Source organism: Cupressus sempervirens, chromosome 4, assembly GCF_028749045.1.
Source record: "Cupressus sempervirens isolate cs-2001-9-10 chromosome 4, ASM2874904v1, whole genome shotgun sequence".
In the NCBI taxonomy this organism is placed as follows: Eukaryota; Viridiplantae; Streptophyta; class Pinopsida; order Cupressales; family Cupressaceae; genus Cupressus; species Cupressus sempervirens.
Window position 1 is genome coordinate 678,526,049 of NC_143121.1, and position 15,835 is coordinate 678,541,883.

At 34.9% G+C, this 15,835-nt stretch overlaps 1 protein-coding gene and 1 pseudogene across 4 annotated transcripts in view; one reads left to right on the forward strand and one right to left on the reverse strand.

Moving 5' to 3' along the window:
* Positions 1-12,054, forward strand: part of LOC149563072 (uncharacterized) — a 64,284-nt gene extending 52,230 nt beyond the window's left edge. For all 4 annotated transcript variants that reach the window (XM_089826491.1, XM_089826489.1, XM_089826490.1 and 1 more), the window contains one exon: positions 11,604-12,054. In XM_089826491.1, the coding sequence (XP_089682617.1) occupies positions 11,604-11,731 (128 nt within the window). In that variant the 3' untranslated portion in view covers positions 11,732-12,054. The remainder of the gene's footprint in view (positions 1-11,603) is intronic.
* A 923-nt stretch (positions 12,055-12,977) lies between these two features.
* Positions 12,978-13,751, reverse strand: LOC149563073 (chitinase 2 pseudogene; annotated as a pseudogene).
* Between the last annotated feature and the right edge of the window lie 2,084 nt (positions 13,752-15,835).

Genomic DNA, 15,835 nt, shown 5'->3' on the forward strand with positions numbered 1-15,835 from the left:
TATTACAAGCTTCAAATTTGAATCAGATTTGACAACATGATTCAGCTAATCTTCTGCTGCATCCAAACATATCATGTCTTGCTGCAAATGAAGAGTATGTTAGCACCTTATAAAATGAGATAATGTTTTTGACACTGTTATGTTAATGCTATAATTTTCACAACTACTACCCATATGATTCTTATATTTTTCTCATTACCGTCTATATAGATTATGGACCCTTTCATATTAGTTGTTCCTTAGTTATTTCATTCACACATTTTGATTCAGCTTGTTTGTTAATCTGAAGTCACAAGAGTCACACGATTTGAAACAGTGAGAAATCCTTGAAAGTATGCAGTAGGCAGACAAAGCAGGAAATTTGAACTCAAAATGATCCGATCTATAACATATCAAATAGACATTATGATGTCTCGTTGAGCCAAAATATTAAACCCTCGCATGTTCAAGCTTTGGTGGCTTTTGATCAAGCTTGCTTGATTATCTTCCCAATCACATGAAGAAAGGCGACGTATTTATGAAAAACCAAACGTTGATAAGTAGGAGATAATTTCCACAACTAGTCAAATTGTGATATTGCTATCAAGATTTAACTGTGTGATTTTGAGTCAAACTCATTGACCATGTTTCATGAGTAGTGATTCAACATGAATCCGTCTCATGAGAATAAATGGGAAACTTATCACTCATTGGATCTAGGTGATGCTCACAGGGGTGAAGCACCGAGATTTCTCGGGAGGTCACCCATCCTAGTACTAGTCCAGCCTGAGCGTGCTTAACTACAGAGTTTCCTCCATGGTTAAACCCAAAGCTCGCAACCCCATTTGCAAAACCTTCACCAAGTGTTGTGCCTTATGAACCATTCATTAGAAAGCCCCTTAAGCTCATCAATTGATAAGTAGGAGATAATTTCCACAAGTCAAATCCTGATATTGCTATCAGGGTTTAACTGTATGATTTTGAGTCAAACTCATTGACTTGTGTTTCATGAGTAGTGATTCAACATGAATCCATTTTTGCTGAGAATAAATGGAACACTGTACTCAGTGGATCTAGGTGATGCTCACAAGGGTGAAGCACCGAGACTTTCTAGGAGGTCACCCATCCCAGTACTACTCCAGCTTGAGCGCACTTAACGACGGAGTTTCCTCCATGGTTAAACCCAAAGGTTGCAACCCCATTTGCAAAACCTTCACCAATGTTGTGCCTTATGAGCCATTCATTAGAAAGCCCCTTAAGCTCATCAATTGATAAGTAGGAGATAATTTCCACAGCAAGTCAAATTGTGATATTGCTACCAAGATTTAACTGTGTGATTTTGAGTCAAACTCATTGACCCATGTTTGATGAATAGTGATTCAACATGAATCCATCTCTCATGAGAATAAATGGAACACTTAGCATTGATTGGATCTAGGTGATGCTCACATGGGTGAAGCACTGGGACTTAGATTTTTAGAGTGTGCGACTTAGATGCCTCTTATTACAAGGCAATAATTCCAAATAATTTTGTGAATGAATATTATAGATTAGAGGATGTGTACAAGAGGTAGAGGTTGCTTGCTAATAGATCCAAATAAAAGAAATTCAAGATATTTGAATCAATGGAAACTTGTCTTCTGATGTTTATTTGTTTGAAGAGTATTTTAGATACACTTGTTATTCAATTTGTAAGTGTTGGGCATAGAAGCTACTCTTATGGATGTTACATCAATGGTGTTAGTTGTTGATATTTAGACATGGATGCTCATCCTTTTGTTTACATTGAATATGTAATAGATCAAGTCATGGGCTAGAAATAATAAGGAATAATCCTATCAATATTTACTTCAGAGAGTTTTCCTTGCTCTTGCACATGTTCCCCTATGTTGGTCAAGGAATGAATTTGTGGAAAAATGACTTATGATTTATGGAATATGACAAACATAAATCTAGAAATTCAGTGTAGATGGGGCCATCTATATGGAAAAGGAGATACTCATGGCCTCAATATTTGTATTTCAAAAAGCATTTTGTGAAAACAATGTATAGAATCTTGGGCCATGCATGTGATCTGACACACACCCTAGAGATTAAAAGGTTCCTCAGAGCAAAGTATAATGATGAAAGGTAGATGGTGGATCCAACTAGGGAGATTGGTATGCATTAAAGGATTATACAAAGATAAGAGTTTTTGGGTTTGAAGGTATTATACAATTGGCTAGTTCTTGCATCTTGTTTTGTATGGAAAGCAATCTCTTATGTAGGAACACTATGCTTTGGAGAATATGAAGGCTATGACCGTATTGAATCTATAATAGCTCATTATAATTTGTAATGTCCCATGTGTGACATTACTTATCTTAAATTTCACAATTAGGGTTTGGATTGTAATGTGCATGATAGGATTAGCCATGTATCTCATTAGATTTAAGTTGTCTTTAGTACTCACATCCAACCTTATTACTATTTCAACTCAAAGACGGAAGGAGTAGTTGTTATCCAAGATACCTAGACACCAACAATGGATCCCCTCAGTGGGACGATGTCGACAAGGTTCTCGGGGTCACTAATCTCAGGACAAAGATCCATTACTTGGAATTTATACAAGTCCCTCTTTGGAAACATTATAACCTTCCTTGCTTAAGCCAAATAGTAAATGGGTCTTGAGTATATAATATAACTCATATAAATTTGATCTTATTTAATAGATACATATATGATATATAGTAGACCTTCTAAGGTTCTTTATGATTACTAGTGTTGGCAAACAAATTTTCCTTAACATATATGAGTTTGATATCTTTGCTTTCGAGGAAAGGATCAAATTAATTTACCAACTGTTTGAGTTTCCACAAAAATGAAACTCGCTGCTTATATATAAGTTTTTCACTACTATAAGGTGCAATTACCTTTCTAAAAGATATTCATTAACTTTCCATTACGAGAGTGTCTCTCACAAGTATTTTTACCAGAAAATACTAAAGGTTATAACACTCAATTCATCAATATGAAAAGAATGTGCAGTCTGAAAAAACATTCGAATTTAATAACAATAATCAACCACATGATTGTTTACTATTATGAAATTAAATTGAACCTCAAATTTTCTTCCCTCAGTTTATTTTTATTTCAAAATAAGAATTCGTCCACAATAAATTAAGAGCATCTCCACATGTAATCTATTTCTGCAAGAAAGTAAATCATATACTAAAATAGCCAGCAATATCCATATTTTAGAGGCTTTAATTATAAAACTAATAGAATTTTATAATCGTTATCACAAAGTTCTTACTTCAAATTCAAAAACATGGATACTAATAAAAAATAGGTCTGCTTTGTATCTATTGAGAGCCTACCTTTTACTAGTATCAAGTTATTACATATATAATCCCACAGGGCTATGATAAACCATGATCCAAAATTACTCCACCAGGAGTTAATAGTTTTTCAGTTATCCAACTATGCAAACTACTAAAGCATAATAAAGTACAAACTAAACTATGGCGATCATCACCAACTAGGCAACTCCAAGTGTCATCAGGTCCTAAGATTTCTTCGTCGAAGTAGCTGCAAGTTAGGCCGTTTTCCAATTTTCCTACGCTGAAGTGAAAGTGGAGATAATTGGTTGATGAGGCAGACCAAGATATGCAATCCTCTGCTTCCACACTTTTTCTTTGCAAAGTTCTTTGACCTTTGCTTTATGCATTTCTAGATGTTTCTGAATTATTATTAGCATGGCTTCTATATGGGCTACATTGGAAAAGTCCTGTGTTGTTGGCTCTTTCTTTTCATTCTCCTCCTGGGATTTCTTTTGTACGTCTTTGGTAATCTCTTCGCTGGGCCTGATTGAATCCTTCTCTTCTCTGATGCATTGTTTGTCGAATCATTTAAGATCACCTTGAATCCACAATTTTGAGCTTGTTAAGCAATTCTTTGATTTCAGAGATACCTTGTGTGATGGCTCCATTCCTCAATTTGATTGAGTCTTTGATCACATAGAAAGTTTTGTCATCCAGTCCTAGCACTGGTTGTTCTGTGAGGAATTTCTGCAAACCGTACTCCAGTACTTCTTGCATCCATGAAACTTCTTTGACCCAATTAGCTTTTTCTTCTCATGAGAATCGATGTTTGATTCTATCTTCCTATTCACATTAGTAGTTTCTTTTCGTGCTTCATTCAGAAGGCTTACTTGTTTAACTATCTCAACCTTGACAAATTGAACCCATTCCTCAAACGTTTTAGTAACTGCCTTGCTCCTCTTCAGATGATCTAAAAACTACTGGTTAATTGGGGACTTAACATCTATTGTAGTAGGCATTTCATTAAGTGGCCTTGGTTTGGGGTGTAAGATAGCATTGATATATTGGGCCATGCTTTTCATTGTCTCTTTCATATCTTACTTATCTTTAGCATCCTTCTAGACCCGATCAATGATCTTCTTGTTAGAAACCTCAAAGATCTTCATATCAATTGCCCTGCTTCCTCTTCCAAGATCTACCTTTGATACTTGGTAGGCTGGAGTAGTCATCTCAATTTCATCCTTATCTTGAAACGACTTGGCAATCTCTGCCATCCACTGCCCTGTGTCTTTATCAAACTCAAGCGTGGATTTAGTTTTTGCCTTATTGGTCTTAGATGACTTGCCCAAACATTTACTTACCAAGTCATCAATAGGTAAGGACAAAGGCACTCTACTTCGTTTCTTAGCAACAAAAGTCTCTAGCCATTTGGGTGCTATGGGGGTCTTCTCTAGCGTTGTGAAGCTTCTAGTTAGGGCAAGAGAATCCATGGGAATGCTACCCTCTCCACCCAGGATTTGTTGATTTTCTGCCATATCTGAAATGTTGCAACTAGGAACTCTCTGTTTCCGGTTCCACTTCTAGAAGATCCAAATCCACTAGTGTCTCGCAACTTTTCTTGGGGATATGTTCCCTTTGTTTCTTCTTGGTGCTTGAACGAGTTACCCTTTTGATAGTCCTCGCTCTAAGTTGAACTTGAACCTTGGAGTTGGTTCAATTTCAAGTTCCTCTTTACCTGCAACAAAATCATTTACAACATGGTCAGTGGGAACAATCAATCTTTCAGAAGACTTCTTTTCTTTAGAATTCGAATGTTGCTTTGATGACTTAATGACAATTTCTTGAGCCTTCTTTTTCATAAGCCATTCTTTTGTCTTTTTGAGCACATTTGCAGTTCTGGATTATAGATCATCTTCTTCCCTCTTGCTCTAATCTAGTTCAGGAATTGGGAAACATTCTGCTTGTTCAAGATACCAAGGGTCTATCACTTCTTCCCTCTTGTCATCTTTTACTCCATTAGTGTCCAGGCTAATCTTGAAGGTACTCACTTAATCTAAGGTCATCCTCAACCACAACCTTTTTTTGACTTCAAATTCATTAGAGCAGTTGGCTCAATAATCCTCCATATGAGGAATATGTCGGAATTAAGGTGTGACATTGAGATTCTCTTTGGCAAACCCTGCATAATCAAAACCTTTCCTGGTGATGTAGCGTTTAAGACAGAGGTTGAGCATCTCCTCTTTCACCATCATAGCATGTTTGAGGTTTGGACACCTGTAATGACCAAATTCTATAGGGAAAAGTGCCCTTGTGCCTTCTTAGTGCTTTCAGATAGGTTTTCAACAATGATTAATTGTTTGCATATCTCAAACAGTGCAATATTTTCTAAGCAATAATGGGGTAGCTTCAAGGGTTCGCCATCAAAAGCTCCGACTCTGAGGTAGGTGAATCTTGGTTGCTGGATGTAATAGCAACCATAGGTATCAATCACTTGCATGGCTTCCTCTGATAGCCTGCAATTATATTTTCCTTTAAGCTCAAATACTAGCCTTGCCAAAAACACATTGTTGATTCTTCTGAACTCTTGAGAAGGTTTTCTGGGATGTAAATGCTTATAGTATTGATATATATTTTCATGTCTTCTGTCCATGGCTCGTGAGGAAGACCTCCCCACTCTTTTGAAACAACTAAAATGTAGACAAGGTTTGATTACATGAAGTAAGGGGCAAAATTAGCCAGACTTAATAGCCCTTTGTGTAATCCTTCTGTTATCAAATCAACCCACTCAATGAATTTTATACCTTCTACAATCTTCTGTATGAAGAGATACATCTAGTCTTCCCAGTGGAAAGCATGTTCATTTCCTTTCACCTTATTCAAGAGGAAAACTATATCGGGAATTTCCTTAATAAAATGCTTGATAGTCAGAGGCTTAGGCAATCTTGACCCCCTTGTTGCCGGCCTCACAAGCCAACTTTGTGCGACCATAGAATTGTATAACCATGCTACTTCTTCATAGGTCCAAGGCGCATAAAGTTCTTTGTGAGGAATTTTCAAAGCCAACACAACAGTAACCCTATCAATCCTTGCCAAGACTTCTCTTGAAATCTTCTTTATGCACCTATTCTGAGGTTCGTAGTGATTTGCACATTCAATTACTAGCTTAGGGCACCCCAAAGTAGGAGGAAAAGCTACGGTCTCTAACAATCCACTACTGTTTAATTTCTAAGCTATAGGTCCACTATGGGCACTTCTAGTTCTTTCCACTAACTCTGTTAAGTTAACTAGAAACGTTCTCAAATTTTAGGATGAGAACTCAACAAATAGACCTTTTTAGGATTTGGGAGTTTTTGGTCGAAACAGAGACATGTTAATTTGAAAATGAAATTGACTAACCTCATACAATTGGCTGAAATTCTTAAAGGGAAACTAGAAATGGAAAATCACAGAAAAGACTGCTTGCTACTCATTGATTTCGTGTGCCAAACTACTCCTGCAAACCCTTACCAGCTTGGTCGCTTCAAACCTCCAAAGTAGCAAGTTAGGGAAAAATGGCAAAGAAATTGGTACTTAAGGTGCAATTTTGAGAAAGATTTCAAACAAACACGGGAGTGTGAAATCATTGATACATCCATGCGAAGATTTATTTGACAAGATGTTTTAGTCTTTTTTAGTTAAACACTCTTGTCAAATCGACACACGATCTCACTTGTGGATGACCTCAACTTATAATTGCACTCTATTTAATGATTTGCTCCTTGACACATGCCTTCCAGCTGTAACTATCATCATGCTTCAATATTTGACCATTCCACTGTGTACGACTTCCAAAGATCCGGAACTTAAATCTTTTTTTGGAAATAAGACCTGCAGAGAAAAATTGTCGAGCCACAATTTATCAATAAAGTCATAATGTTGAACTTGAACTTGAAGCTGAGAGGTTTAAAGTTCAACTTCAACTTCTTAAGTTGACCGACTATCAACCAAGGACTAGAGTTGGAGAAAGGTTTTCTATTTTTTAAATTCTGTATGGCTAATTTGAACCTGAACTTGAACTTAAGACAAAATGAAGGTTCAAGTTCAACTTCAACTCGGGGATAGGTAAAACCAAAATGTACAAAATGATAGGGATTGTTATGAGTGCAACAACTAGGATTGAAAAATATCCTTCTAGAAATCAGTAATAATCTCATAGATGTGTTACAACATAGTTTACTGTCAGACAATGCTTGCCAGCATTGCAAATTGTTTATTTCTCTCCTCGTCTCTTCCTTATGAAGAGTAATAAATATGCTGTATCATTTCCAATGTTATAGTCTGAAGGTTTCAGATCATATTACTTTTATATTTCTTTCTTAATGCTATATCTTATTAAAACTTTATGTGCCTGCAATGTTTTCAATTATCAGTTATAGCAAAGAGTATTGCTGTGTCTGTTCTAGTCTTGAAGGATGTGCAATATGATGGCTATGTTTGATTACAATCTGAGTAAATAATGTCGTTGATTTGTCAAGAGGCAGTGTCTTCAAAAGAGCAGAAGCAATACTGGATATGTGAATATGAAGAAATGTCCACATATGCTGAATAGGGTGGGAGATATTTTTATATCTCTAAAACTGAATAGATGACATCCTTTATAATTGATAAGATTCTCTTCCATAACTATTAACTTATAAAGAATACCAATTACATTTTATATTATCATTTATTAACAATGTATTAACATTGATTAATATAATTATAATATTGATAATATTAATTTATTGAATTACATCAGGTTTATCTCTCAATTAGTCACATTGTAATTATATTTGTTTATCCTTGAATATATATTTATTATTTAATCTTTCTAATATTATTATTTGTAAAGTTCTTATTTATAAAATTCTTATTATTATTATTGTTTAATTATATATGTTAAAATCTATTTCTGAAGGGGGCATGACATAATTTGTCACACGAGCTTAGGAAAAACATTGGTTTCATTAGCTAGGCGAAATAATTGCAGAAATTATGCTTATATGAGCATATGCCAGCTTGAAGCATATGATAAGGTTATAAAGGCTGAAGAGTAGAGAAGAAATCACAACTTGCAACGTTTTAAGTGTTCTTTCAATATCAAAGATCCTATTACCAACGACAAATAAGATGATACCTCATACACATGAAGTAGTTGGTGGTGTTCCATCATATGTTTTCAGGGAAAGGTCCCGAGGGCCAAGAAGAAGAGGCATTCAAGTTGTAATTGCTCTTATACATTTGTCACCACAACCTTTGTACACCTGAGTTGGATAGTGTTGTTGAAGAGATGTCTATAAGAGAAGGGTGGCTTACACAGTTCGACAAGGATTCAAAAGCAAGTGTTGATACTCATCACTACAAAGTAATTGTGGTAGACCCACCTTACTTGTTGAGAATGATGATGTGAGGCAACTGGCCTATAAAGAATTTGTTCTAGATAATGATTTCGTTCATACTTATCAACAAATGAAGATCTGTTAAACAGAGTGCTAGGGGATGTGGATTCAAAAATGAATAAGTGGCCCTAGAAAGAGGATGGCAACTACTGCAAAATGTTGGTATTGTTATCTTATCAAGAATGAATATAAGCTTTGTTGTTTTTGATAGCTTTGGAAAGATTCAAAACACAAAGAAATAATGTTGTCTAAATATGTGGACAAGATATACACTAGGTCAAACTAATCCTTAAAATAAGCTCTCATCACAAAGGGCATTGTATCCAAAAGATAAGAGGCTTATTCTCATAGATAAAGATAAGAGTTTTGTCCACTTCATAGTGCAGAGGGTTGGGGAAACAAATGCCTTGGTTGCAACCTAAGTATAAATTCTGCAAAGTTTAATAAGGCATAAGTAGAGGAAACAAATCCCTTGGTTGCAACCTAAGTATTAATTTTGCAAAGTTTAATAAGGCACAAGTAGAACAATTGATTAGGTGAAGAAATACCTACAAAGCGAGGTAATGAAGAATGAAAACAAAAGAAAATGCAACTAAAGCACAAGATGGAGTCTATATATGAATAAAAAATTGTTCTAGAACTGCAAGATACAACCCATTGGAGTGCGAAAGTGCAAAAAATGAAAAATGTTGGAAAGAGCTGAAAAGACCAATTAAGTTGCGTATGGCTTGATGTCAGAACTAATTAAACACAGGTTCAAGGAAATGATGACATGCTAATAAATTTGGGGGCGTATATATAGGTACTTTCAAGGCTCTAAAAGAGCATACCAAACTCAGAGACACGATAAAAGGAAAAAATTGGACAAAATGAAACTCAAAGACCATCTCGAGCAACATCTCGAATTCTAGGATGAGCTTGCCAAACATAGAGAAGCTCCTGACCGGCTATTCTGTTTAGTGATGATGGTCTGCTGGTCACATTGGCTAAAGAGTTTCCCAAAGCCTTATAAGATATTGATGATGAAGTATATGTAGTGCACAATGTGAAGGTCATTACGAAAGTTGTATAAGTGGGGGAACATCACGGGACTCTTCATCGTCAACATCAACACTTACAAGGTACATGATTATATTGAACACCAGGTAGCCGTTAACTTGTTTCTATTAAGAACCTAAGAAACTTGTTATTGTTAAGAAAACGATGTAAAAAGGATGTCTCTTCATTGAAAAACATGTAGCCTTTAGAAGGTTGTCCTTCCTTATAAAAGGAATCATTTTTATTTTCTAAACACATTAGGAGATATTGTAGTTTCAAGTAACAGGCTGACATTCAATAGATTTCGTAATCTCTACAATACTTTATTACAGTAGTATAAAACAAAGTGTATGCTCTGAGTTCTAGTTCAAGTGCTATATGGTTAAATATAGTCATAGTTGTCTCAAATTTCTTTTGTTTAGTACTTTTCCTTATTTACATTAACTTACAAAGTTAAATCAAGTTAGTCAAAGAATTTCATTTTTTGTATGGTTTCTTGGATGATTCTTTGAAGCAAACATATTCATATATTCATTTGAGTAAATTACAGAATGTTTGCTTAGTTTTGAATAGCAAGAAACAGATAATTAAGAAATTCATACCAGGCTTAGTTTTAAAACTTGTCAAGGATTTTGATATATAACCAGTCTAAAGTGTCATTTGGACTCCATAGTCCATACCCAATAGTAAGAAGGCATCAATCTTATTCAATACCTTGCATTTTACTTTACCTTAGATTAGGAATATTATAGATTATGTAGGACTAAACTAGATTCAATAGTAAAACTTATCTACTCTAATCCAATCAAGGTAAAGCTGCCAAGACATTCTTAGAGCCTCAAGTGTAGGGAATAGTAACCATATTTGGTTTGTTTTGTTCATTGGCCAAGGCTGATTTCTGAACTTGATAACAGAATATGGCCTTTTATTAAGAGTCCACCAGAACCTCCAGTAGTGACTTAGGTTTACTCCAAATGAATCTCCACAAGTAGTTACTGGGAAAGTCGAGTTGGTAAATTTGCAACTACAATTGTTTTGCCGAAATTGACCTTGATTGCTCTGTGAGCAGTGAACTGTGGCAATAGTTGGTGAGATTGCAATCTTACTGTGTGTTTGAGAGGGGCAGCTCACTCGTATGATGGGGGAATTTGTATTTTGTTTACTTTTCACCTGAATGTACAAAAAGCAAACCCTATCAGCAAACTACGAACATATGAAAATCAAATAGGATTTCATGACTAACAATGATTGCAAATGGGAGTTTATGATAAAATATGTTTTCACCTGCAATGACAAAGAAAGAAGGATGATAGATTTCAACGTACGTTGAGATGGGTAACTCCAATACATTCAAACCAAGATGAGAAATGACTTCCACATAAACAAAGATATTACCAATTTGACATAAGAATAATTAGTAATAATAATATGGGAGCATATCTAGAAATTACAATCCAAATGTGTTCTTCATTATCTTTGTGAGATTATACAATCTCACAAAGTGCAATATTAAAGGCATTATAATTTATACAATCTCACAAAGTGCAATATTAAAGGCATTATAATTTTCTCTGAAAATTTCTCTGGAGTTTTTCCCCTCTAATGCTAAAGTTCCCTGGAGTTTTTCCCCTTTAATGCTAAAGTTCCCTGCTTACATTACATTTGGCCTTGTATTTTTAACTGACTCATCTTAGATATTTTGGAGGAATGACACTCATTTTTTATCTTGTGAATAATTGTGGAAAAATGGAAAATTTAGATGAGAGTTTTTGATTCTGCAAATTTAGTATTCAATTCAGCTCTATTAATTTCTATTTATATTATAGGGAGTGGTTATGACTAACAAATTAAATTGATATATATACAGGTGAGAGTGAAACTTCTACAGAGAGTGAAAACGAGCCAGTTGTAGAGATTCATGTGCCAAAACGTAAATTGAGAAGGCGAGGGCCACCTCCATCAAAAGGTGTTGCTAAAAGGTCGAGGGTAAAGTAACTGATGCATGAAACGAATCAGTTGGGGTTTCCATTGCTGACTTATGTATGCAACTATTGTAAATAACTGCTACCGTATTTTTCCTGGTTCGATTGTAAATTTTCTATTTATAATTGGGCTCACCATGGGTTTAGCTTCTATCAGATGGGGGATGCATGCAAATCAGTAATCAAAAGATGATTCGTGCGTGTAGAGTGCAACTTATAGACTATTTTGTATGTAATGTTTGATGCAAGATGATTTGCAATGTATGTAATTTGAACAAGACACTGGAGCTGATGATCTTATTCTATTTTAGTGCATCGAAAAAAGGAAATTTGATATGCTGTGGTTGGTATATGGCGCATTTTCCTACATCCCTTTGGTAAAGAAATCTTAGACCAACATGGCTGTAGCCATGTAAATGAAATTGTGAATTAAGTATCCTCAGTTTAAACGAGTGATTGGAAATGATTAAAATATTTAATATATTTACAAACTGCTGATTGTATGGAAAAAACTGTTAATCATGGAGAAACCTTTGATTGATGTTAAAAGAAACAAGACAAGCCAAACAACTGACTGTAGGCCCAAGTTAATCTGCTTTTTTCATAGTTTCTATGTTTGTCCGTGCATCCAATTAAGGTAACGTTTTAAGACCACAATAACCTTATGCTAAAAACTAGGTTTATGGCTCTGCCATATATTCTAGTGGATCTACTCGTCCTCTTCTGTTCAGAGCTTGAGGATTTATAGATGAGCAAGAAAAGTTATATTAGACTGGTTTGTATTTCTGTTCTGTCGATATATTTAATGTAATAATAAATGCAGTATTTTGTCACATTGTTAAAGGCATTTCTGAAAGAGAGTTGCTGTTCTCAAGTAATCCACAAAGGTTGTTTGCAGACTTTCAGGCATACAGGGCACTACATTTAACAGTCAAATTGCTGCAACATAGATACTAATCTGGATTGGTTAGAACTTAATATAGTGTGCATCAGAATTCAGTGATATACATAGCTTTCAGTCATACAGAAAATAAAAGTCCTGCAAATATGCTCAGACATCTTGAATGCTTGATTTGATATCGATATGTCATAGTGCAGATCTTTGCAAAAGAATTTTGATATCTGATTCAATACAGAGACCTTAGATATTGATAACAATATTTATTTCTTGTTATGTTTCTCTTGTATTTGATCAGACTTCATTGTTTTATCACATCCTCAAATTAGAATGCAATTGCAGTGGTACACAACATACTTAATCAGGATGCCTGCAGAACAGCTTGAGCTTGTGTTTGATATACTGGAAAACATTGGAGAGGGAACTGTCTGCAGCCTCAAAGAAACCATTTGCAGGCGGAAGCCCTTTGCTGCCCATATCAGTATAACTAGTCAACACTTTCCTGCTGCTGTAACGTGATCCTTAGGCATTGAAGTATGTAACTCAAACTGGAATGTGGTTATGCTCGAATCAAAAGCATGAAATTGAAAATCCACATATTTGATCACATTGTTGTACTGTTTCCACATAGCACTGTAATGGGAGTGCACTTTGCCTAATGGAGTGGTAGATGCAAAAGAGATGTCATTAATCTGCTTTAATTCCATTATGACCTCCCCAATACAGGCCACAAATGTACCGGGATCTGAGAAGTCTAAATGCGTGTAGTTGATGTTGATGACCTTGAGATGGTTTTCCTGGACTAACTCGGTGAGAAGCGAAGAAATAATGTTGCTTACCTGTGACGACATAGAGAATGACTTGATTTCAAGAAGGCACTTCCCATGGTGTCCATGCTTGAGCTCAGATTTTTGTTATCCGAAAAAGTGTTGACCTTGACCTTCCCTTCTGTGGGATCGCTTGATGTTGTTTAGTCAATGGCGAGGACAAGAATGAAGTGGACCTAGATGCCCAGATTGATGGGCATGCTAGAGAATTTTATGCCATTTTATAATGTACCTATGTGTTCTCTCAATACCTTCCACGGTAGTACTGAAATCCAATATGCAAAAATTCTGTCCAAATGGCTAACCATTGAGAATCCTGATTTTTTAAAAATAATTGCAAGATTTTAGCCTCTCACCCACTAATTGTGCTAAACCCAGCACTGAAAAAAACATTAGCAGAAGGGCTGAGCAAAGCTTGTCCTTATGAAACTTAGGCACCTAAACTGGTAAAAATTCTTTCCAAAAGGCTAACCATTGAAAATCCTGATTTTTTTAATAATTGCAAAACTTTAGCCTTTCTCACCCAGTGATTGGGTTAAACCCAGCACTGAAAAACCTAATCTGCTAAAAATTCTTTCCAAACGGCTAACCATTGATAATCCTGATTTTTTTAATAATTGCAAAACTTTAGCCTCACTGAAAACTCCAAATGGCTAAACATTGATAATCCTGATTTTTTTAATAATTGTAAAACTTTAGCCTTTCTCACCCACTAATTGATTTAAACCCAGCACTGAAAAAAGCATTGGTAATCCTGAATTTCTAATATTTGCAAAACTTCAGCCTTTTTCACCCACTAATTGGGTTAAACCCAGCACTGAAAAAAGCATTAGCAGAAGGGCTGAGCAAAGCTTGTCCTTAACCTAGGCACCTAAACTACCCATAGGGTCGATCATGTGTTTTATCACCATTAACTATCTTAATTCTTTAAATATTTATATTATTTATCTCTCACATTAGAAATATTTCACATATGAATGTAACCAGTAAAAAATAATATAAACAATATAAGAGAAGATAAAACTAGGAATTGCGCTGAAATAAGGTGCGCAATAGGTCTTAGATGTGAAAGCATAATTGAATCTTAACATAATAAAAGGATGTGCAATTGTATAATTATAAGTGCCATGTAGAAGGAAGTTTTGCACATGGCAACGTGGGACGACAAAGTTATAGTAATCTAGTGCCATAGTTTTTGTAAGTACTTCCATAAAAATATTACATTGAAATATAATAGAGTTAATTTAAAATGTTGTATTTGTAATTAAGTTTGTACAATCCATAATTTTCAAAATACTTTCTTTTGCAAAAGTCTAGGTAAATGTTTTGTGGCCGGCATTTCAGATCAAACACTACGATGCTTAATTAAAACAAAAAGGAAGAGAGGAGATTTTGTAGTATGTAATGATGAAAGCCATTTACTTGTACTTTATTTAATATTAATGAAAACTATTTACATATATACCCTCTTTTATGTTTTTGGATTGGAAGTCGTCCGCTTCTTTGAATTGAACATGCTGAAGCAATAAAGCACATATTCTACATGTGCAAACTTTTCACATGGGGTTTCTACAGAGAACACTAGGTGTTTTGTACATGGGTGCAACTGTCAGTTTGTTGTAATGTACATAAGCTATATTTATAATATAGTATAAGAAATTGTGAACCTATTCATATTTATGTATTATGCATTATAATAATATATCATTACCATCTACGATTGCATTTCAATATGATACTAGAAGAGATGCATCAACAAATAACATGTAACTTTTATTTTCATTATTGAAGTCCAATAGTTTGGCCACAAGCATATGCTAATATTGATTTTTGCACTATGTAAATTGTATTTCAACACATTGTATGTTGAATAGATAAAAGAATCAATTTGAAGGCGTATCAAATTTATTGAATCAGACATAAATCGAGCAATTATAGAAAATTCTTGATGCAAATATAAAGCACATAAATACTAGCATACATACAATGATATGGATTCACGCTATTCATCTTGAAATGTATATTGTAAATTCTAGATGAGCTATTTCATGTGAGAATCTTGAAATTATATGGACTATGAAGACAAAAAGGAGCATGAAGAATTTGAAAATTACCACTTCCATTCTTATCTCACTGTATCGATTTGATATCATCCGTGAGCTAGTCTGGTATAATTGCTTCTACAATTGCGCTAGAAAGCTTGTCTAATTTTGAAAAGAATGTGGGTGGGGACCTAGAGAAATTTAATGAAGATGTTAACAGGCAACTACAATGTCCTCAACAAGCTTTTACTAAGCATAACACAAGATTTAGGAAAAGTAGATAAATTTTCCGTTGTTGTTGTAGACATGTTATTTAAGTACAACGTTGAGCCTGTAGGATGCTGTGTAAT